General features: G+C 37.9%; 2 protein-coding genes across 6 annotated transcripts; one reads left to right on the top strand and one right to left on the bottom strand.

The window, feature by feature from the left end:
* Nucleotides 1-263: 263 nt before the first annotated feature.
* Nucleotides 264-20,593, bottom strand: LOC124184851 (alpha-actinin, sarcomeric). Of its 3 annotated transcripts, none has more exons than XM_046574983.1 (13): nucleotides 20,123-20,593; nucleotides 19,528-19,640; nucleotides 7,052-7,286; nucleotides 6,518-6,853; nucleotides 5,106-5,191; nucleotides 4,395-4,740; nucleotides 3,979-4,255; nucleotides 3,723-3,894; nucleotides 3,353-3,589; nucleotides 3,155-3,239; nucleotides 2,580-2,923; nucleotides 2,180-2,476; nucleotides 264-2,088 (listed from the first exon to the last, which is right to left on the bottom strand). In XM_046574983.1, the coding sequence occupies exons 2-13, from the start codon at nucleotides 19,627-19,629 to the stop codon at nucleotides 1,930-1,932; spliced, it is 2,676 nt and encodes an 891-aa protein (XP_046430939.1). In that variant the 5' UTR covers nucleotides 19,630-19,640; nucleotides 20,123-20,593; the 3' UTR covers nucleotides 264-1,929. The 3 variants fall into 3 exon arrangements, with proteins under 3 accessions (XP_046430939.1, XP_046430940.1, XP_046430938.1); XM_046574984.1 differs by lacking the exon at nucleotides 5,106-5,191 and adding an exon at nucleotides 5,843-5,928 and having other exon boundaries at nucleotides 20,079-20,591; XM_046574982.1 differs by lacking the exon at nucleotides 5,106-5,191 and adding an exon at nucleotides 5,843-5,928 and having other exon boundaries at nucleotides 20,123-20,591.
* On the top strand, nucleotides 19,161-22,946 carry LOC124184861 (uncharacterized protein C19orf47 homolog). Of its 3 annotated transcripts, none has more exons than XM_046575016.1 (3): nucleotides 19,161-19,339; nucleotides 21,473-22,567; nucleotides 22,653-22,946. In XM_046575016.1, exons 2-3 carry the CDS (start codon nucleotides 21,568-21,570, stop codon nucleotides 22,793-22,795), a joined length of 1,143 nt encoding a protein of 380 aa, XP_046430972.1. In that variant the 5' UTR covers nucleotides 19,161-19,339; nucleotides 21,473-21,567; the 3' UTR covers nucleotides 22,796-22,946. The 3 variants fall into 3 exon arrangements, with proteins under 3 accessions (XP_046430972.1, XP_046430970.1, XP_046430971.1); XM_046575014.1 differs by lacking the exon at nucleotides 19,161-19,339 and adding an exon at nucleotides 20,864-21,043; XM_046575015.1 differs by lacking the exon at nucleotides 19,161-19,339 and adding an exon at nucleotides 21,079-21,301.
* The last annotated feature ends 23 nt before the right edge of the window (nucleotides 22,947-22,969 follow it).

Genomic DNA, 22,969 nt, shown 5'->3' with positions numbered 1-22,969 from the left:
TGATAGTTGGGAGCTGCTTTGCAGAGATTAATATTATAGACCACAGGTCCGATAAATGTTTCAAAAATATTTATAAAAATAAATACTTTGAAAAGTGTTTCGTTCACTACAGTAATTAATATCGGTAAAATAAATAATTAAAAATCAAATAAATAAATAATTTTCAATTGTATCGCTTTGACCATTTTGTTTTTCTTCTTTTATGTAACTTTTTCAGTTCATCTCCTTTTGTCTTCCAATTAATTAAAGATCTAAATTTACAAGGCGACACGTTTATAACTCGTTACGCCGGTTTTATCTTTTTTTTTTTTAAATAGGCTCATTTCGATTCGATCGTACAGTTTTCTTGTTTCTGGGCGGAAAAATTCATTTCTGTAGATCATCCGTTTTTCTCTTCTTCTTTTATCAATAAGCTAATATCTTTACAAATTCAATCGCTACCAGGAGCACAGAGTTGATTCACATCTAGCCATCACAATATTGGTATGTAACGATATTAATCAGAATTTATTTTTTGCAAAAATAAAAGTACTGTCATGAACCAAGATTCATGTTCTCAGTTTCAATTCCTGCTGTGCTATTCTGACGACTAACTACATCACGTTCTTGAGTGAACTTGCACTGCTGACAATCAATTAAAAACTATCGATGAAGTCTATTTCACAGAAGACCTGATACAAATCTGTGCTCCCTTAAACTGGACATGGCAAATCACTTTGTTTTTGGCATATGAGTCACTTATGACCAAGTGTTACATAAGTGTTCAAAATACTGAAATGTTTGCTACTTAGATATTGAAACTGAATTTTTATTTCGTATCAATAAATTTTTATGGTTGTTCAACTGCGCCTGCCACAAAGATTACTGAATATTAGACACATTTCGATTGTAACAAATGTCACAGTATTTCGAAAATAGGTACAGTCTCGCTACTATATCTGTCGAACAGAAAACTGCAATTTGTCAACAAAGGCTTCGAGTGATAATAAAACTTCCACAGCAAATATTAGAAGATAATTGCTTTGAATCACTTAAATAACCATTACATTCTAATAGCTGCTGTTGCTCTATTAAAAATGCACGAAATTACATTTTTAATATTTAAGAATATTCTATGCCTAACGTATTTCCGAGCGGGACTTAAATTCCAAGCATTTGATAAAAGGACAAGAACCGTAAGGATATTTTAAAACTGTGGTCAAATAACTTTCAAAATGAAATGTTCGATGGTTCATAAATGTGCTTTCAAAAAACTATTTTCATCCCGATTCAATGAATATGAATTCAACATATTCCTGACATATGGTCACGACAATAGCATATATTTTCATGTTAGAAAAATATCGTAGCTTAACTATCGTCTGGAGTAGGGGGGAAGGGAAATAATATCACACGTCAAGTGTAAGGATCAGTATTTAGGATAGAAATTGTGGACTCCAGTGCTCGTTCAATGGAATGCCTTTGTCAAAATTTAAAGTAAGATTTATCGAATTTTCCATTGATATTAGTGTGAAATTTTTTTTCCAGTCCCTTCCCCTTGTAAATAACCCCTAATATATATTTATCTTCTCAACGTATAATGGGGTTTCGAAAATGTAATCTGCTGTTATTAAACCTTTTCCTCGCAGACATTTATCTTGTCCAAAACGATAAACTCTACGTTTTTTTGACTAACTAGTTTTAGGTAGAAAAATATGAATCTTATGTCAAAATGCGTGAATCTGTTTTGTTTTCTATCATTAACCTTTTTTTTTTAATTATTTAAGATTGTAGTATATATTTTATATAGGTTATGGATACATCATAGAGACCTGAATAGATTCGTTACAACTAGATGATGGTATGCGTTATGATATGGTATGTGTCGTTTTACACAATTCATATGCCTGAGTGGAAAAGGTATAATTTCGTATACTTTACAGCAAAGACTTATAGGTCAGACTCTCCATATAGAGCAGTCGAGAACGAGCGATAGTCTAAGGCTCCAGGTATGGCATTAATTCCTTTGTATGGAGGCATTCGTTGGATACAGTACTCAGCTTGATCGGGAGGCAATTCCCTCCTCAATTCATCAGCCAGGATGTATGGCTGCAATTCATAAACGTGACGATATTTAATTTTACCAAATAATGCGAATTCAGTGATCACATCTTTTTTTCGAGAAGTGTAAAGTAATTACCTTATCGCCAGCTAAAATGCGGAAGCTGTCAATGACTTGCTCCGCAGTATCAGTATCAGTGGATTCACGCGTCATGAAGTCCAAGAACGCATCAAAGTGTACAAAGCCTGAACTGTTAGGATCCACTATGGCGAGAATACGCTGGAAATCAATATCACCTTGCCTGTCTTTGCCAATCGAGTAGCCCAATGAGACAAGGCATGATTTGAATTCATCTGGTGCAAGTCTGCCCGTCCTGTTCTTATCGAAGTGGTTGAAACTGCTACGGAATTCATTCAACTGATCCTGTGTAATGCCCTGTTGGATGAAAAAAAAACAAAAAAACAAAAAAAAATTATAATCAAAATTACTTCAAGTTTCAATTGATTGTAAGGTATTTCGATATAGAGAAATAAAATACCTTCGAGTCCCGAGTAAGAATCTGGTTCTCAACCTCGTTGATGTTGCGGTTGATGGAAGTTAGTAATTGTTCCCAACCAACGCGAAGAGTTTCCATGGTGTACTGTGTATACCGATTTTCAAAGATCATTCCTTCTTGCACAGCTTGGTGAATCTTCTCAAGTTCTTCAAGATGCGCCTTGTATTGGTACACAGCTGATTCATATTCCTTCAATCGGTGGAGCTGATCTTCAAGAGTGCCCTGAAGGCCGAGACCAATAGCAGTCACAGCATCCAACTGCCGTTCCATCCAGGGTCCAACAGCGTTGGCCTTCTCGGCGAATTGCCGACGTAACATCTCATTATCTTTTCGTCAAGTTAAGGTTTGCTATTTCATCAAATTCAATATACACCAAACACACATAAAAGGTAACATAAATTTGTTTATAACATTGACATTAACGCTCAGTACTTGACAAACCAAAATTGAATGAGTTAGTTTTACCAAACTTGTTACCCATTTAAACGTACAATAAGATATTATCTGTATGCGGTATTCAACCATGACAATATTAAACATAATACACATAAGGATACTCTGTTGTTTGCGTAGCTCGGCAGCTAAAGTACCGTCACGTTGTGGTACCAGTTGCCTAACGTCACTCCACTTCTTAGTTAAGTCCTAAATAATCGATGTTTGAAAAATATTAATCTTCAACTTGTAATTACACTTAAAACAAATCTCAAGTTTTTAGTCTTAGAATATTCTTCTCCACAGTAAAGCGCGAGACTTACTAATGCCGTCAGGGTAGTGTACGGGTTTTCAAGTCCGCCAGGAATCTGGAACTGCTTGACTATCGACTCAACTTCACGAACGAGACCAACAATGGAGTTGTATTCTTTGTCTGCTTCTCCTAGCGTAGCTTTGAATGCTGCATGGGCATCCATGAGACCTTGAATCTCCTCCATTGTATGAACAATGAACATATCGACAAGATCCTCGCGAGTTCCGTCTAACCAGTTGTTGAACGGCTGGAATAAATCAAAAATGATCACTACTCATCCAGGTTTGCACGAATGAATTCAGAATTGCCTAACATAATCCTCAATATGCTTCAAAGAATGATCGAAAAATGACAAATTAGTTGATATTTCAAGTACACACCGCAGCACGTTTGGCGAATTCCAAATGCAGAACGTCGATCTTCTCAAGAATTCGTTCCGCTTCATCCAGAGCCTGGCGTCTGCGTTGAGTCAAAGTACCGAGCCTGTCCCACTGGTCGCAAATGCGTTGGCACCTTGCATTGACCGATGCACTATCATGATACTCCAGAGTGCTAATTTTATATATAAATAAATTATTGAAAATTACGGATAAGCAATACCGTTTGTTACCTAATAACTACCTATTTGTTACTTACTTCAACTCCTGAGCAATGGCAGCAATTTGCTCAACTCGATCCTGGTGTGCAGCAAGATCGGATTCAAAGGCTTCGTGTTTTTTTTTCAGCGCCTTCAATTCGTTGAGCTTGCACTGGCGGAAGATTTGAGATGTTAACATCTCTTCTTTGCCAGCGGTCCAATCTTCGTGAGCGTCTGCCTTGTGCTTGAACTTTTGAGCAAGATGCTCAAGACGCTCAAGACGCATCATTTCTGACAGAAGCCATTCCTCAAACGCTTTTTCTCCAAGTTCAAGTCCTGTAAAGTTTTATTCGTAATTTGAACTGTATTTGAGTTGGAAAAAAAAAAAGAACCATATACTATTGCACATTTCAAAATACACTCATTCTGTATCAACGTTCTGTATGATGATCATTTTTTTCTCACTTCTACTCACCTTTCCATGCTTTGTTGATATCCGAGACCATTTTTCCCTCCGTAGGCATGTAAGCAGGACGATTGCTCAGCCTGAGTTTAGTTTGCAAAGTATTGAAATTGGTCTCAAGTTTTGCTTTTTGTTCAACACGCGGTGGCTTGTGCTTACGACGGTAGGTCCTGTACTCTTCTAGTTTCTTCTGACAACCCGCCAGCGAATTATCTGTCTGACGACTAGCCAACCATGGCATAGTTCGCCTTATCCATTCCAGCAAATCTGATGCCAATCGCTCATATTCCTCCATAAGCCTCTCATTTTCTTGATTTACTTTCAAAACCTTGCAAATCCTGTTGGCAGCTGTCTCCGCCTATAGCCGAATATCATACGCGAATAAATCGAATGCATCGCAGAGGGTTATAATTTTTGTGTAATTTGTTCTTACGGATTTTGGCGCTTTTGTTATTTCAACCTATGTAAAACGTACGCAAGAACATACATAACATGCGGTACATTTTACAAGGTTCTATAATTCATATTCGGTAGTAGTTTGAATTATAAACAGTAGAAATACTGTCCTGTAGTTAGAAAGTTGAATTTGAATTACAAAAGCTTCGTGATTTGATAAATCTGAGTCTTGGAATAGAAACAGAACTGTACATACCAGTGGCATTATGTAACAGCTAATAATAGTAGTTAGGAATTATTGTCAATGGAAATGGAATACACACACACCTTTTGCGCACCGCTAAAGCAATGGTAGTATGACGATACATAAGTCATCACTGCTCTCTCGTCGGGCATAGCAGTATTTCTCATGTCTAGAAAAACACAATCGAAACGCAAACCATGCAAGGTTAGTTGAAAAAAAATAACATCATCAATATGCTATTGATCACATTAATTAATTGATTAATTAAGACATTCGTCAAATCTTCAATGCAAAGATAAAATTTACACTGTAACATAGGGTTGTCCATTAGTCTTGATTAAAATTTGTCAGCTGGATTAGATCATTCATATCTCAAACAGGTACACCAAGCAAATTCGTATATTTGTAAACTTTTGTACTTCCCTATGCACAGGCAATTGTAAGTTTTCAATTGAATCGGTCATTTCATAGCTCAAGTTTGCATTCATACAATAGGTATGAATAATTAAAGCATAAAAAGCGAATGATTTCGATTGTGTACTGTACAGGTTTAAGCTAGAATCTTAGAATTCTGTAATTGATACAAATATGCATAAAGAATGGGGAAAAATGGCGAAAATTTTGTCAGCTGATAAATATCTTTGAAAAGCTTTGAAAGCGTGACCGATTCATGTACATCGCTGTACTGTTTGTACACAATATATATTATATGAATAACGATTATTCAGTGCGATTAAGACGATGCGCAAGGGTTTACTTTGTACATAAGGATGTGTATGGGGTTGTGAATAATAAGGGACACGCAATGCATTGCGCTGACCTGCTGGGCGCCCTGGAACGCGTGGTAGTAGCAGGAAACGTAGGTCATGATCGCACGTTCATCCGGCTTCGGGGTGTTGATCAAATCTATTACATACACATTATCAAATCTTACAACAGCTGTTAACATTGATTAAAACAATTTCAATTGAACGTAGCTCCGTTATTTTGGTTTGAAACGAGATCAAAACCATAAAATGTCATTTTATTTCAATGATATGGCTGCCGAGCAAGATATAGCAATCGATTCTAACGAAAAAAAAAAACATCTTTTCCACACCCAAACCGCATTATATAGATAGAAAAAGAAATAACACCTGTAAACGATAAGGAACATACTACTATCATTAAATCGAATTGATGATGGTACAGCTTTTTTTAGTGAGGTCGCTACAGAAAAAACCTGTACAAGTATGACTCGCGAAAATGTTAACTTCATAAATTCCAGTGGAAGAATTATTAATTTACAACTAAATGGGATAAATATGTTATACACAGTAGAAAGGTATAAGTTAGAAGCTAATTAGTTGTGATGAAAAACACCTCAGGTGTATTTGTTACACAGCGATTTGTAAGATGTATCCTTGTAAACTTTGATTCCTAAATTCTTTCTTGGTTGTTGTAGAAAATCGCATTGTAATAGTTATTGCTAATATCAAATATGAGCTAAATTTACCATCGGGATCCAACATCCGTGGGATGTCGAGGTACTTCTCAGCAACGTCAAAGGCGGTGTTCAGATTTTCCAGAGGATTGTCCTTGCTTAGCTTGTTGTAGTCGATGAGGTCAGGGCGATGGCGATGGATCAAAGCGCAGAATGCCAATCCATCCTTGAATGACAAATGGAAGTTCTGGACGTTGACGTTTTTGTACGGTGCCGTTTTTCGTTGACACCAGAGTAGAAGTCCCTCTTTGGCAGTCATCTCTTCCACAGAGATATCCTGAATTGCAAATCTAAGAATGATGGTCCAGATCATTCCCAGAGTCATCTTCAGGTTACCATCAACGATTTCTACCAATAAATTCACATTTTTCAGAGCCCAGTAAAATTGTTGAGACGGATTAGTGGTCGAAAAAATGTATGCCAATAAAATTAGAATGACAAAAATAATGTTACTAATTAGTGAGGGGGAAAAAAAAAAAAAAACAAATTGAAGATTTTAATAACAGTGTTACTCAAATGTTTACAACATATAACGACGACACAAACCTTCAGCGCCAATAGACACGAGTTTGACTCCCTTGCTGGCGATGTAATCGAGAGCCTTATTGACATTAGCGATCTTGTGGAAACGCATCTTGCCACGGTCTGGTCTTGGAAGGGTCTCTCCAGATATTACTTCCAGTAACAACATAAGTTTCAACCCATTTCTGAAGTCGTCCTCGATTGATTCGATCGCAGTTCCAGCCTTTCGGAGATGTGAGTTACACCATGCAGTAAAAGTCTGTAAGCAAAATACACAAGGTTGGCATGTTTGGGACTGAATTTTAGAGTGCAATTCAATGAAAATTTTTTTTTGTTTTTCTTATAACATACTTGGGATAAGATAATCTGTCCCTTGTTGGTGTTGGGTGCCCAGAATGATAAGTGTCTCCATACCAAATACGTTATAATACAATTACGATTTCATCACAGTGACATTATTATTATTTTTGCTATCAACTATGGTAAATTACATTGAAAATAGTCCAAATGCTGTGTACTTGATAACGTTACAAGTTCGAAGATAGTTCTACGTTTATACATGTTTAAATATGCTGAGATCTGCAAAGCATAAGCAGTAAGATAATACGCTTCACTTCCTGCCCTGCCTTTGTATTATTTCAACACATCACCGATTCGGATGCCACACCTAAAGCTTAGCTAACCAAACATAACGTAAGGATCAGAATTATGCTTACACTCCTCTCGCAAGTTCTAGAACAAATTGTTACAAGGCTCTACAAGGCTCACAGTTTAGAAGTAAGCATTTTGCAAGCGCAGAATGAGTTTGCCGATAAAAGAATTTGCGAATCAGTTTATTTAGGAAAAGAAACGAAATATTGGGTATAGCATATAAGAATCACCCAGTAGGTGATAAATGATTCTGATCGAAGGTAAATCGCATCCTTGAAATACTTGGCAAAAAGTGTGGTAGAAGCCTGGTAGCGATTAAACAAGAACGACATTATACGAAGGAGAAATTTTAACAGAAAATTGTGTTTGCGGTGAGATACAGCTTCGTGTGTATTTTAGTAGCGACCCCGATCCCTGATGCTATATATATCTCGCGACCTGATTCCTAACTGGCATTTCCTACTGCTTTGCAACATGCCGAGACTGAAGCTAAGGTTTTCTGCTGCACCCAGTCTGAGATTAGCAAGGTCTCGTGACCTTAGCTAATATCCTCTGGATCCCAAGAATTATGCAACCTTGGCTAATGTGACACAGTCGTTTAATTGTGTAATGTGCTTATGACTAACTGTTTACGCAGACAAAAATTGCTCAAACTGTGACAAATATTAGCAAATTATATATGATTTATTCTCGTCTAATTTCGATCAATTTCAGTCAGACGTCAATTCAACTCTACCAGATTCAATATCAATTGAAACTTATAAGCGATGCGGTATAAAAATCAGGATAAACCGGTTGTAAGCTTGTTTTTTCAAAATATATTCTAGCTACGATTAAGAGATAAGTTTGTTGGCAAACCGGATAGTAAGAGGTCAGAATTTTATTCAGTATGCGAAAATGAGGAAACATATTGCGAATTTCATGCTATTAAAATATCTTCTCGACTTGATGTGATTGGAGTAATTGATGATCGGATGAATAAGATATCACAGTTGATTATACAGAATTTGACAGAGTTACCAACGTGTTATCTTATGTATGATAAATTGTAAGTAATTGATTCATCGGTAAGCAATTAATATCAAAGCCATGAATGGCGCTCTGATTGAATCCACAAATATTCAACAGCCAAGCATTCTGTATTCTATTTTGACTGGTAGTTCTTAAAATAATTTTCTAAATCTAAAAGCATCCTGGGTTGATTAAGAATTAATTCCGAGGCTCTACATGTGTTGTAAAGATATTTTTACAAACATCTAATACAACGTTATATTCTTATCCAACCGTAAAATTAATTCCATTTAAAAAAAAAGGGAGGGGCGGATAAAGTAAAAAAAACCAATGCTTTCTAAAAGCGCAATTACCACTTTCTTCAGAAAATCAGATTTGAGCAAGTCGTAAGCTACAGAAGAGTATTTTGATACGATTTCAACGATAACTTTAATTCTGTCATAAATTCCAATCTATACGTTATACCAATAATCCTGCAGAGTGTGCAACTTTATTGCACAGAAAAGATTAGAATATAATTGTTATATCAGAGTATCAGTTATTACGCTACTTAGCAAACGTTTACGATTTTATAATTGGCAGGACGAATAACAGGCGTAACAGCATTACGATAATTCACAACCACAACATGAACAATGTAAAAATTGTTTCTTTTCTTCGAATTTACGCATCCGTCGTAGTTTTATTTTTTCCTTAACATTTGATATTACGTAGAATGCAAAAAAAAAAAAAAGATCGAATCAAGTAGATCTGTGAGCCGTTTGCGCGTCTAAGAATGGATGGTTTTTTTTTTTTTTTTGCTTTTATTTTAATTTCAATTTTATTCTTCTTTTTTTTTCTTTTCTTTTTAAAATTTTTTTTTTCTCTCTTCCTTACTCTCATGCGAAGAAAAATATTGCGTGAAACTTAATACGGGCAGCGTAACGCGGCGGCGGGCCAAAATTGGACATGGGCCACCCTAACCCTCAATCCGAGCTACGATCTATTTGTAAAACATCGACTTCTCCCGCTGTAGCAACCGTTTCAAAACCATCCGTCTACCTGATGATAATTTCCGTTTTCCCGGAGCGCGCAAATTCTACATACCTAACCTATACTACTACATACGTACCAAAGTACCTAGTAGTACTAATAGTGGTAGTAAATCGTGTAAATATGAATTTGAAATGTTTCTAACGTACGAAAATATATCTTATAATTGTTTTTTTAGTGAAATATATCTTTCGCAGTGGGGAGACAAAACAAGCGAAGAGAAAAAAAATATCATATTATGCGTAGAATGCGTTCTGAGTCACGACCGAATGGTCGTTAGGAAATCGTTATATACAGATGCATCAACGATATGTATGCCTACATAACCTCATAACTGTACAACGATAAGAAATATAAATTCTACAAATCACCGACTCATGCTATATTATGCTTACAGGTATACCTCTATTCGAGGTAAATTATCGTTCAACGTTGTTGTGCCTCAATACTGATCGCGTATTGATCAACTAATGCAGAATCCCCCCCCCCCCCCCCCCTGAGACAAACGTTTTATCGATTCATCCGACGTAAACACGTATTGGATAGTGAATCTGGTTATCAGTAAACGTAGAATCGAGATATATGTATTATAAATTGAATTTGAAATCGTATTCCGATACATTAGATTTTATTCTAAATTTTTAATATTATGCGTGAGTCCAATAAACGATATTTAACAATAGATCGATAACGATCCAGCGACAGCGTTACGCTGCGTGTGTAGAGAAGCATAAAAAGAAAATATGCCGTCCAATGAATCGATCGTTTTAGCCTAATTAAAGTACCGCATATACGTGTGTGTGTGTGTGTGTGTGTATGTAACGTATAACATCGCGACTGATATATTTGTAGAAATTAACGCTCGCAAACACGTTGACGTAATAGCAGCGACGATTGTAAAAACTATCATAGGTTTATACATCTAACTGTAACACGGACATTCGGTGACCAGGCGTTGGAGAAAATTTACTTTATTTCGGAAAAAGCACGAAGTTTACTTGTATTTGATGCAATGTACTGAAATATACGTATTATACAATACAAAATCGAAATGGTGTATAAGGAAGAAGCACGGCGTTGCCTGCAACTTATATATCTATATTCAGGAAGAATTGTAAAATCGTTGAAATTCAACGTGTGTAACCTTATATATGTACATACATATTGTTAGGTGTGTTATGCCCGGTGCAAAAAACAAAAAAGAAGAAGAAAAAAAAAACCACCTGCCGTATGTATAAAATTGCAGGTGCACCCTGCCACGAGTCCGTGTCCCCCGATGAAAGGAAGGCAACTTCCCCGTTGGGAAGTTTACAGTTTACACGGGTACAGTACATTACAAGAATAATTATCTTTCTTTGTGAGATCGATGAGTCAAATATCGAGTGTCAAGAAAAACCGTACAAGATGCGGAATATCATGACGATGGGGAAAGTAGTGGTAATTTTGTAAAGAAATAAAAAATAATTCACATCATTATACAAAGTATATTGTAAATCGTTTGAAAACAACAAATATATGTGTGTTTGTGTGTATTTTTTTGGACGATTGCAGTCTGTTTACCCAAAAAATTACGAGCCATAGAGGGAGAGAGAAATATAAAAAGAGAATGAGAGAGAGAGACAGAGAGAGAGAGAGAGAGAGAGAGAGAGAGAGAGAAAGAGAGGTGACGTTGAAAGATATTTTTGTTAGTCGTCACTTTTAGACCCCGGTTTTAGGCCTGGTGACGCAACGCAACGCGACGCGACGACGTCGTCGGCCACCCTGAAACGCGTTGCGATTCCGTCGACGAGTAAAAACATGTGTAAAATATGTAGAAACCAAACGGGAGTAAAGAATGGGAAAAAATGTTAGGTTGTGTAATCGGTCAATGGCGATGACGGCGGACGGAATGACGCTTTTAAGGGCTCGAACCGCGTTCTCTGCAATTTCTTCCACCACAGCTGATTCTCGGTGAAAGAACACGCATCATTTTACGTAAACGGTTACAGAGCTCGTGTGTTATACCGAAATACTGTTCCCTGCGGCCAATCCGCTGCGGGCAGACAGGCGCGGCGGATTGTGGGCGCGATGAGGCTTTGGCGCGAAGCCATAATAATCATCCACGTCTAATTCGTTCGCTCCCTTGTCGCTGCTTATGTATACACATATATGTATGCCGTACGACTTGAATTTAACGTAAAATACAATCTGCAGCTAAAAACAGGGAAGAATTCCGCCAACCGTCTCGGGTCGGGGTTCAAGTTCCGAATTTGTAAAGATCCGAAAGTGCCTAAAAATAAAGTCTCGATGAAGTGAAATTCCGAAAGTTAAAATATACTCACACAACGTAGTTTGCTCAACGAGTCGGTGTGAAAAATCGGTAAAACCGAAAATCGGAATGATCAGGATTCCGAACGTAAAAGTATAGAAAATTCAAAACCGACAAAGACCAAAGTGGTTAAATTTCACCAAGCCAGAAATTAACGGAACTGGAAATCTTCGATAATTCCGGATAATTTTCGCATTTTCGGAACTTTGACTTGTCGGATTCACGCCCTTGTCCGGCATTGTATCCTTTCGAAATTTTGCATTTACGAAACTTTGACGTTCCGTCTAAGTTTGAGTTCTTTACCTCAAGTTTCGCCACTAAAAAATTCGGATCTTTTCAAATTCGGAATTTCAACCCTGCCCCACCGTCTCGTTTCATAACTCTTGCAATAACTGCAGCGATTACTATAATACATACACATACAATGACATATTAGCGTGAATCACAGATCGATCGGAAAGTGTACAAGAAAACCTTTCTCTGCTCTTCGGTCATTCATCATTCGGTCGTGATTTATGATACAATGCGTGTAAATAATCCTAAAATTAGACGATCGGGGGAAAAGAAACGATTAAAAGAGATGTGTGTGTGTGTGTGTGTATATATATATATATATATATACTTAGTGAGACTCGATTCCGTCACGTGTGGGCGATTATTTTCTTTGATGTTATTTTTACACAATTTCTTCGATTTTTAGAACTAGTATTACACAGCTTGTCGCCTCTCGAGCTTATCGCATTCGATTATCGCCATCCGGTATTGCGTAAAGATTATTCTCCAAAGTTTCGAATACCTGTTTCGATCAACCTGTATAACAACGTTCAAGTTATGCAACAATAATAATTTTCCAAATCTGAAATGTGTAATCAATTTTCTGATAATCTCTGCATACTTTCCTTTTCTATATAACACAATCCAGTGTTTATTTTTATAAATAAAATTGCGTAACTATTTCCTGGTTTAAAATCATGTTCGATGAAGAATATTTCATAAAATTTAATTAATCTTTGGCGTTTTGTTAGCCTCATATTTGGTCCAAAACTCAAGAGACAAATTTTTTACGCCTTTGCCGGAAAAGGTTAGCCGCCCATATATACCCAGGCGCGCAAATGTCGGCACGTGATTTACAACGTCAATTGTTACGAAATATAAAAGCACACTCAGCTGCTGCATCTGCACTCTGCATTAGAAACGGAATAAAAAAAAGACAGGAATATCTAATAGTTTCATTTGAATATCACTAACAATAATGCGTGGTTAAAATTTTGTCCGTATAAAGATTGCCTTTGTAATCTTGCTCGTACCTTATATGCCCACCATTACATGCTCTTCGAATTTCTCTTTCATCACTTCGTACACCGTAAGTACGATGATGTGCACGCGATTTCCGCGAAACATCACCGCGATGCTTATACAAGCGGATGATACTCGAATACTTCCGCAAAAAGATATAATATTCGCATTACTCATGCTGTGGCTATCCAGCACATGGATACATACATACATCCACACACACACACGCGTGTATATACGAATTACAATATCTCGCACGGTCACGATTGTCACGAATTGAAAAGCTCACGCGAATCGTCAACCGGCGGCGATAAGACCATTCGGTACAATAATAATAATTGCAGTACACGTTAACTTTTCGTATGTATGTCGATTGGCGTGGTTTTTCTTTTTCAATTTTCTTTATTTTCCTTTCTTTCTTACGTACCCCTTAAAAAGTTGGTGTTTAGCCTTAAACGAAGCCTCGTGAAACCGGAACTCGGTAGCAGAATTCTAAAAGCTGACTAATTTCCGATTCGAATTACTCAAATACTTTATTAACCGAAATACCTCGAAAACTGTACAAGTTGGGAAGTTGTCTTTAGTGTCAACGTCAATGTAACGATGCATTTTTGTAAAAAGTCGTTATTTTGCAACTTTAAGATTAGTTGAAATTTCATAAACTGTTGATACAGCATCAACGAACTGAGATTTTGAAAATAGTACAAAGTACTAATTTGAATTTCAACGTTTCGCTACATAAACGTTACACCAACTTGAGTCACGTCTGATTCCGATTTCAGATTTCCTAATTTGATCATTCAACGACAGAAAATGATACGATTTCCCTTTAGCGGGATTTTGGTGACGTGTATACCTAATAAGCTTGAGTCAAGTGTGAGCATGCACGCATGCAAATTGCAAGTACGCGTCATTTCATAAATATACGAAGAAAAATGAACGTATACATGTAAAACACATGATTATAATACATCACAACCACTTTCGCGTAATATAAATCCAAGTGTAGCGGTTGTTCCCATTACTTAGAAGTACCTCTCATCCCGCAATCTTAAACCTTATAAATATACTCGATCTTAGAGATATTCTCCATATATGTATAGGTATGTACATGTAACGTGTTTTTCACTAAACATCGTGGAGCGTGATATTATACAGCCGTATAATTAGAGGTCTCATCATTTTTCTACAACCAGTTCGGAAAACGAGTGAAGTTATATATCTGCATTTTTTAACTTATGTATATGTACATACGCATACGATAGCTACGTAAAAACTCTGCGTAACTTCCAGTTTATGAAAAGATTAGCATATAGGTATATTTAACGGCGAATGATTCGTTTGCTTTTTTTTCTATGAAATTCCAATTTCACATGGAAAATAATTTTATAGATTATATACATCGTGCACGCACACATACACACATATATATGTATATATATATATTTTATTTTATATGAATATATATTTTATTATTAGATGAAAATTACTCTTCGTTTGCAGGTACAGCTAAATCTGTCCATGTAATATATATATATGTCACGCATAAAACGTGAATACGATCACGTATAGTTCGTGTTATATTGAAACTTGAGACCCGATTCAATATTATTACATACATCCATGCATAATATGGCCCAGTCAGCAGATCAGGCTTCATATACGGTCTGTATAATAGAGACACATAATAAACACGTGAAACGATAGCGGATCGTCAAAAATATAGGTACACTAAACCTCGACTACTTAATTATTACACCATTCATTGACGTTTTTAATTAAATATATCGCGCGATGATTCGCGTCATGATTCCGCATAACAAAATATTTTTTTTATACATCCAGGTATTACGTATATGTGGTGCTTTGAATTTGTGTACGAGTTAGCAGAAAGTTTTCTTACTTCTTACTTCTTTTCATTTTTTTCTTCTGTTCTATCCCTCGAATAAACCGGAACGAAACAACATTGATATTGTGCTGGTTGACATATTGTTCTGACCCAATTTAATAGAAAAGAATCGCATGTGTTTGCGAATATAAAATTCTCAACGATTGAGAAATGGATAGAAGTGAGAACAGTGTGGTACGTGTTTTATACATAAATATACATATATCTAGATTTATATGATAAAATATAATAAAACATTATCGGTAATACGTGGTAACGAATTACGACGTCGTTTGTACAAAGAAATATTTATAACCGTTCGAAGACTCGTGGTGTCGATATAATTACGCGTTGTACGAAATATTGAGTATTTGCAGGGACACTTTATTTGGCAACGTTCACTGAACAGCTATAATACGAGACTGCTCTACTCGTTCCTGGTGTTTCTCGACTTTCGACGAGCAGATTCACACGTGCCGTCTCGGGCAGTGATCCTGAGGAAACTTTGTAAAAAAAAAAAAAAAAAAAGAAAAAAAAAAGAGACAGGAAGAGAGAGAGAGAGAGAGAATTTTTTGAGGAGATTAAGAGTCTTCGACGCTTTATCGATCAACCCGCGCAGAGTAGTTCTTTTTTTTTTATTTTCAAGCTATTTAAAACGCATCGAATATACGGCATATATACCTATACATGCATCGTAAATTTATGTATAATATTCATATGTTAAGAACTAAACGTGCAGTTTGGTGCGTAATGTGTTAGATTAAGAGGCAAAAAGAAAAAAAAAAGCCACGTGTGAAAACTGTTTCAAATGATCATCGAGCACCGGCAGCAAGCAATCCGCTGATCGCTATTTCCGTGTGTGTGTGTGTGTGTGTGTGTGTGTGTGTGTGTGTGTGTGTGTGTGTGTGTGTGTGTGTGTGTGTGTTATAAAATATCTCTTTCTCTCTCAAAGTATTCGTGCATCGCTATTTATCGCTGACAAATTACACATACGGGTTGTACGAAAATAGATTTTCCTCAAGAAAATCTGCAAACACGATCGGTTATATCAAACACACCGATAGACGTGGAATCGGGCTACAATTAATCGCTGCGTGATATATATATATATATTTTTTTTTTCTTTGCCTGTGTAGAGTGGGTCATACACGGCAGAACCTGATTTAATTTCGATATTGGCCGACGGCCGGTTTGAAGGCAAGCCGTTCAACCGTTCGAAAGGTCAATGATTCGGGATTAAAAAAAAAATCAATTAAAAATAACATTCTTCACGGAAATATATATGTATATATGTATATATATTACCCGCTGCTTCTCGGACGTCAACGTTTTTTGTCTACAGTAAGCGACGAAATATTCGTAAAACGGGAAACGAGTTAAACGTGATCTCGCCTCCTCTCCGCTCCTTCTCTTTTTCTATCTCTCCCTTCAAGTTCCCAAGATAAAAACTTCTCTTTATCTCTCTCTCTGTTTTTTCTTCACCGCGTCCTCAGTAATCGATGTATGTATATGTGCATAATTGAATATCATCTGTCACGGTTGAGAGAAATTGGTTAAATATGTAATTAAACCAATTGCGCGGCGTGATCGTTTATTGTTATAGGTATAGATATACGTTGTACCGCGTTTCTACAGGTTTAATACAATATGACTGTTGCCTGTTGACGACAATTTATTTAACGGTCACGCGACTTGTTTTTCCTAGAAAATAATACCCTGCAGCGTTAAACTACGGAATGCACTAAAAGACTCGCTGATAATTTTATTACCCATGTGTTCCAAAAATGCAAGAAGTACGATGGGATAGAAAATAATGCGAATTTGGCGATACGTCCATTAGTATCATTAAAGTCAATTGAGTATAAATTACAGTGATGAAAAGTTCTTTTTTGACACGATACGCGTTCTATTGGGATAAAATTTCACTGATAGCAAGCAGAGATGGGAAATAATTGTGTTCAATTTATTCGTGGGAGAAACTAGAAAGGTGGTCAACATAAATTTTTTATAAACTTCTTATAAACGGAATAATTTAGCGGTGATCTGATCTCATAACTATGATCGTATCAACAATCGCGGTGAGGAATGAAGAAAAATATTGGAAACATGTCATCCGATGTAACTTCTAGGATTTGAGCACCACGTTAACGAACTATCGGCGCGGTAATTTCTTCTTGGAACTTTTAAATAACCTACTTGCTCTCTCTGTAAGTTCTTGCTTGTGAGGAAGCAGGGTGAATGATGTACGACGTGATTATGTAGTAAAACCACCAAGCGGATACAGAAGTGTGACAACAACAGCCGTTGTAAGGAATGCAAATCGCGGATTGAAATATTTTACGGATATACATAAATATTCCATTGAATAAGAAATTCCGTTGAAACCCAACAATTATAACAATATACATATAGTAACGTTTGAATCGTCAAAAGATCGCGATGAATCTGCATCAAACTTCATCATCGTCATATCGTATTAACGAAAGAATAATTATTTGTTGTACGTTTACGAGTGGCCGAGTAACGTGCACGTTTATTACGAGTTATAATAAAGCGGGTGAAAATTGTACGAGATTCTCTAATGTCAGTAGTACTTACGACCTTTGGACCGATTGCATAGCCGACCTTTGAACAAAGACGGAAGACGTAAAAGTGCCGTAAGGAATTGAGTATGCACGTATGTACGAATATTTGAAAATTTCTTCGCTATATATAATTTCAGTATGATGAAGTGCTTCCGAACCAGAAGTTATTCAACGCCGTATTCACGCATTAATTACACGGATCGTTTATAAAATAAACGGCGGAACGCCCGTTTACCGTGTTTACACAGATGTGTGATTGATTACTTTTTTTTTTTTTCTTTACTTTTGTTTTCTTAACCCAGTCTTACATCATTGTCTTCATTTGAAGCTTTTCTCTCTCTCGAAACTCCGAGTAAAACGTACAAGAAAAATGTATAGCATGTAAACTTGCGCGTTTCAAGAGTATCATCGTAATCGAACGTGCAGTGTTCAAATGAATTTTTCCTCGAGTATTTATGTACTTTTAATTTCATCAAACCGCCGGCACATTTAGTTAAACGAAACCGAGCGCAAGCATTCCATCTCTGATCGTGAGTCAAGGCAGGATTATTTCTGTCATAAAATCCAAAAATATAATCTGAAGGTCTATTCCGCATAGACGTGGAAGAAACTTTTGACCGACTGCCAAAATTTTTACCGAAAAAAAGGAAACTAGTACGATTTTCTATAGGACAGCAAACGAATAATATCAACCGACAGAAACCGTCGTCCGCGGTTGATTTTTCCCGATCGATTGGCAATCGTGTAAAAGTAGAAGTAGTAGTGGTAGTACTAGTAACAGTAATAGAAACGAGTTAGAATGTCAAGTTTTAATTTCCCAAGATATACATATAATTATTCTACATACTCGTACGACCAATCGTAAGAATCACACCCCTTCCCTGAAATGGATGTCATATACGGACACGTAACAAACGAGGATAAGCACGAGAAAAGCGCAAATAAGGAAATAACCACACGGCCTAATCCGACCTAGGCCAACGATAAAGTGGAGTTCCCTTGAAGTTACACAAGCTGTTGTGTGCATGCATCGCATGTGTGTACGTAGATAGATAGGTATAATAATATACCTGGTGCGAAACGACGGGGGGTCGGAAACGGAATGGATTTAAAGTAGACCGAGGTGAGGTGAACGGGACAATGCTGAATGCGTTGCAATGAAAAGAAAAATAAGAACAAGAATAATAAGGTGAATGAGGAAGAGGGATGGCAAAGTGATGGGGGGGGGAGGCGGAGGAATCCGTGAACCTAGGTGTTCGCGGCTTCGGTTTGACGTAACGACGGAAAACGCGACGGATCAGCCCCCGGATGGATCGTTTAAGAGGAAAAGTAAACGCCGACGAAGGTTCACCGCTTTGGGCAACTTGAATCGCGGTGTCGCAAGCGAGAAAAATACGGGTGAGGCCGCGGCGTCGAAGCAACGGGCAAGGAGCAGAGGAATGCGGTGGCGGTGTATGTACATAGGTGGTACATACATACGTTGTATACTACAGACGAACGTTCCTCTCTTCCTAGTTCGACGAGATATCTCTGCTACATAGGTAAGTAATCTATCTATAATATATATATATATATATATATATATATATATATCTCTCCCCCTCTCTATCTAGGCGAAGCAAACTTACGCGGTGGCTGATCGCGAGAGAGGAAGCAAAGAGAAAAGCAAGAAAGAAAAAACAGAGTAGATAGTACGGATTGATCTAAGGTTGGAATTTGATTGACTCACTTTTTTCTGCTGCTTCTCCCAGGCCGGGTCCAAGAGACCCTCGCGTTCCCACTCCTCCTCGGGTTCCATGTACCCATCCCCGTATGCCTCCATGTCGTTCATTCTTGACGCCCCTTCAAAGGTAAACGTGGGTGAAGAAGATGAAGATGACGATGATGATGCACGACGAGGAAGATGAGGACGATGATGATACTTTTCACTTTATATCCGATAATAAATAATGGGAAACCGAACGGACGTTCGTGCGATTGAAGCGAACTACCGATACTCGTTCTCTTCTCGCTCTCGCGGCAATATGACTCGTCGTCGTCGTCGTCGTCGTCGTCGTCGTCGTCGCTAAACTACGAAAGAACTTCGACAGTGAAAGAAGTAGAAAAAGAAGAAAAAAAAAAAAAAAGAAAAAAAAGAGAGGAAATAAGAGAACGAGCCAACGAGCGGGATAATAAAACGTTGAAAGAAAATAATAATGGAAAGGAAGAATGCAGGAATAAAAAATAAATAAAAAATAAATAAATAAAAATGAAAATAATGATAATCGTAACGCTACGTACGAGAATAACTTGTGACCAAAACAAATAGGCGGCTCAAAACGTACCCGCCAAGCCCAGAAAACCTTTCGTGTCGTCGTTTGCCCTCGCGCTGACCCCTCTGCCTAGAATCTGACAATCGGACCACTGCTTGACAAAACTTATCCCCACTCTAACCTCCTTTGCCGCCGCTGCCGCCGTAGCCGAGTGACGAGAACCCCACCACCGGAGGATACCGCGGGTAATAAGTATCTGACACACACACACACACACAAACGCACGCACGACACACGCCGGCTCGAATCCCTGTCCCTGGTATCTCTAGAAGACTTGACTCCTCGAATCTCGGTGGACTGGTCTTATTTCTTTTTTTTCTTCCTACTCGCCGAAACCCCTCTCCACTTTAACAGCGCCGGGGAATATCGGCGCGAAGGTGTCGAAAATAACTCAGGGTAAAAGCCTATCGAGGCGTACCTCCCTCACCCACGCGTACCGAAAATAATTCTGCTGAAGCCGCGGGAAGCTTACGAAAAATCAACCCGCCCCCCATCGCCGGAATACACAAATGCAGGCGATTGTCAGAGTGTGCTGCGCGGTTGGTACGAGATGGATTAGCGAGTGCCGGCAGCGTGGAATCGATCCTCGATTCGAACAATCGAAGCGTTTCGAAAATGATGGCGAGCTTACCGATTCGGCCACCCTTGGATGCTAGGCAAGGAGCGCGAACTCAAATGGAGGAATTGACAAAACTTGTCACGGTAATCGTTCACGTTAAGTTTATTTTTGTACCGCTATGGCTGCAGGGATGCTCAAGATCGACTAATCGATGACATTGCAAATACTCCCTTCCCTGTCTTCGTTGCACAAGGAACACCAGCGCCATCTTTGTTCAGGCAGCTATTTGTTTACATCGAGTTCATGCCCTTGTGTAGTCTGCATGCATCCACGGCCGTTGGGTGCGATTTACAAAATGGCCGTGTCCCTGTCAGGTTCGTATTTGTTTATTTCCATACAGATAATCCGCTGGACCTTTCTCTTTTTCGTCCCGTTTGTAAAGATAGAAATTTTTTTATCGATCAAAAGAATTTCCCTCAAACCATTCGTCTACGCTGTGATTATTGTTTGAAAAAACATATGCCCTTCGTACAGTTTTCATTCCAAATTTCTTCTTGCATCTTTTTGAAACGATTTACAAATAAGACAGCAACGTGACCGTCTCATCTTATTCGAATGACCATGGAACTCTGGTAATTGAAATAAATTTCGATTATGAATATTGACGTGTCGCACAATCCAGCATACGCCGTGTTGTGTATTACTTAGAGGTTAGGAAGAGAAGAATTATCCTCCAACTTCCCTTTTACCTCAGTTTATAAATGAGCGGTGTAAACTAAAGTTTAATTTCACTCTGTTCGCAGCATACTGGGTAAAGTTCTTCATCGGAGCTGGTTTCCCTCAAGATGTCGCAACCAAACATGCGGTTGTATTTTCGAACAATCGTATCCATCCGGATATGTTGCCGGAACTTGATAAGCCGAGTCTGAAAGAGATGGGGATAACTTTGATGGGAGATATGATAGCGATCTTGCGATATGCAAAAAAAGTCGTCGAGGAGACTACGTGTGAAAAATTTCTGGTAGATTCTGAAGGTTCGATAGTGTCAAAGATTACAGCTAAGCCTGTATTGAAAAAGCCAGCTATTAAAATGGTAACCAGAAGTGCCACACCTGGTAAAGTCAAAACAGAACCAGAAAACACTACAAAGGTAATGAAAAACACAGCCAATGCAGCAACGACCTCGTCAGATATGGCTAAAAAGAAACCTGTAGCTGCTAAAGTTGTATCGCGTGTTATTGAAAGGCCAAAATCCCAAGTATCTCTTAAAAGAAAATTAGATTCGTGTTCCGACGATTATGAGAGCGAAGCTAGCGACGAAGACTGGGATAATAATAATCCAAAAAAAATTGCACCTGAAGATGAGGTTGGGTATAAAGTAATAATGCCTAAAGGCACAACACTGAGAAGTCGTAAGATATTGAAAAAAGTTTTGGAACAAAAAAGGACAGTGTTCGATCGCCTTGGCGATAGTTCGGTTACCAGTACGACAAACCTTGCAGAAACGGCAACACCTACCTTTAACGTTACAGGATTAGGAAAAGAAGTGTTCAAAAGAAATTCGAGTGTTTTTAACAGGCTGGGAGATAAAGACGGTAAAAAAGAGCAGCTACCTTACGTTGGAATTCTGAAGAATGGTACAAGCAGCACTGCGACACCTGGCATCTTGAAAAATTCTTCAACCAGACTGGGAAATACAATCCTAACAACAACAAAGGTGGTCAAGATGGCCTCAAAGCCTACCGGTGGCACCATGCGAGCTGACCAAGAGAAAAAACAAAAAATTGTTCTCGGCAAAGCAAAGCAGTTGGTACGAGTCAATAAGAAAATCACCATCAATAACCCCTCACCTACCACTACGAAAGTCATCCGAAAGCTCGCTACTTCAAGCAAACTGGGTAATTACGTGTCCTATACTCATTTCTTTGAATTACTTTCGTTCATCAGGGAATTGGATAATGATTTTTTCATTTTATTCTCTAGCCTCGCAGCAAGCATCCGCTTTGCCTGCAAAAGCCCGCCTTGGTGTGACAAAATTGTCACCAGTAAAGCAAGTAACGTTTAACAAGACTGCAACCGTGAAAAGACTCGTGAAGCCAGGGGTCTTCAGCAGACTTGGAGTCTGAGGCAAAATGTACTAATGACTTACTATTTCTTTCGTTGTTGATGAGCTTTCTTCGTTTCCCATTTATGGAGTGTAAATACTTGGATACTTGGCTTGTATAAGTATCGAGCATAATATAATAATATGAGGATAAAATTATAGTCAGAATTCAATATCTTGTAAGAGACTAATACCT

Source organism: Neodiprion fabricii, chromosome 6, assembly GCF_021155785.1.
Source record: "Neodiprion fabricii isolate iyNeoFabr1 chromosome 6, iyNeoFabr1.1, whole genome shotgun sequence".
Lineage (NCBI taxonomy): Eukaryota > Metazoa > Arthropoda > Insecta > Hymenoptera > Diprionidae > Neodiprion > Neodiprion fabricii.
Note: the sequence above shows the minus strand (reverse complement) of the source record. Positions and strands in the feature narration are given on the sequence as shown.

Bases quoted from the DNA above. Each gene is read 5' to 3' on its own strand.
- LOC124184861 (XM_046575014.1), top strand. From the start codon at position 20,881: ATGACATTGCAAATACTCCCTTCCCTGTCTTCGTTGCACAAGGAACAC. The intron at 21,044-21,472 runs GTTCGTATTTGT...CTCTGTTCGCAG, and splicing joins AATGGCCGTGTCCCTGTCAG to CATACTGGGTAAAGTTCTTC. The intron at 22,568-22,652 runs GTAATTACGTGT...TTTATTCTCTAG, and splicing joins CGCTACTTCAAGCAAACTGG to CCTCGCAGCAAGCATCCGCT.
- LOC124184851 (XM_046574983.1), bottom strand. From the start codon at position 19,629: ATGAACGACATGGAGGCATACGGGGATGGGTACATGGAACCCGAGGAG. The intron at 4,256-4,394 runs GTGAGTAGAAGT...AAAACTTTACAG, and splicing joins TATCAACAAAGCATGGAAAG to GACTTGAACTTGGAGAAAAA. The intron at 2,477-2,579 runs GTATTTTATTTC...TTCATCCAACAG, and splicing joins TTCTTACTCGGGACTCGAAG to GGCATTACACAGGATCAGTT.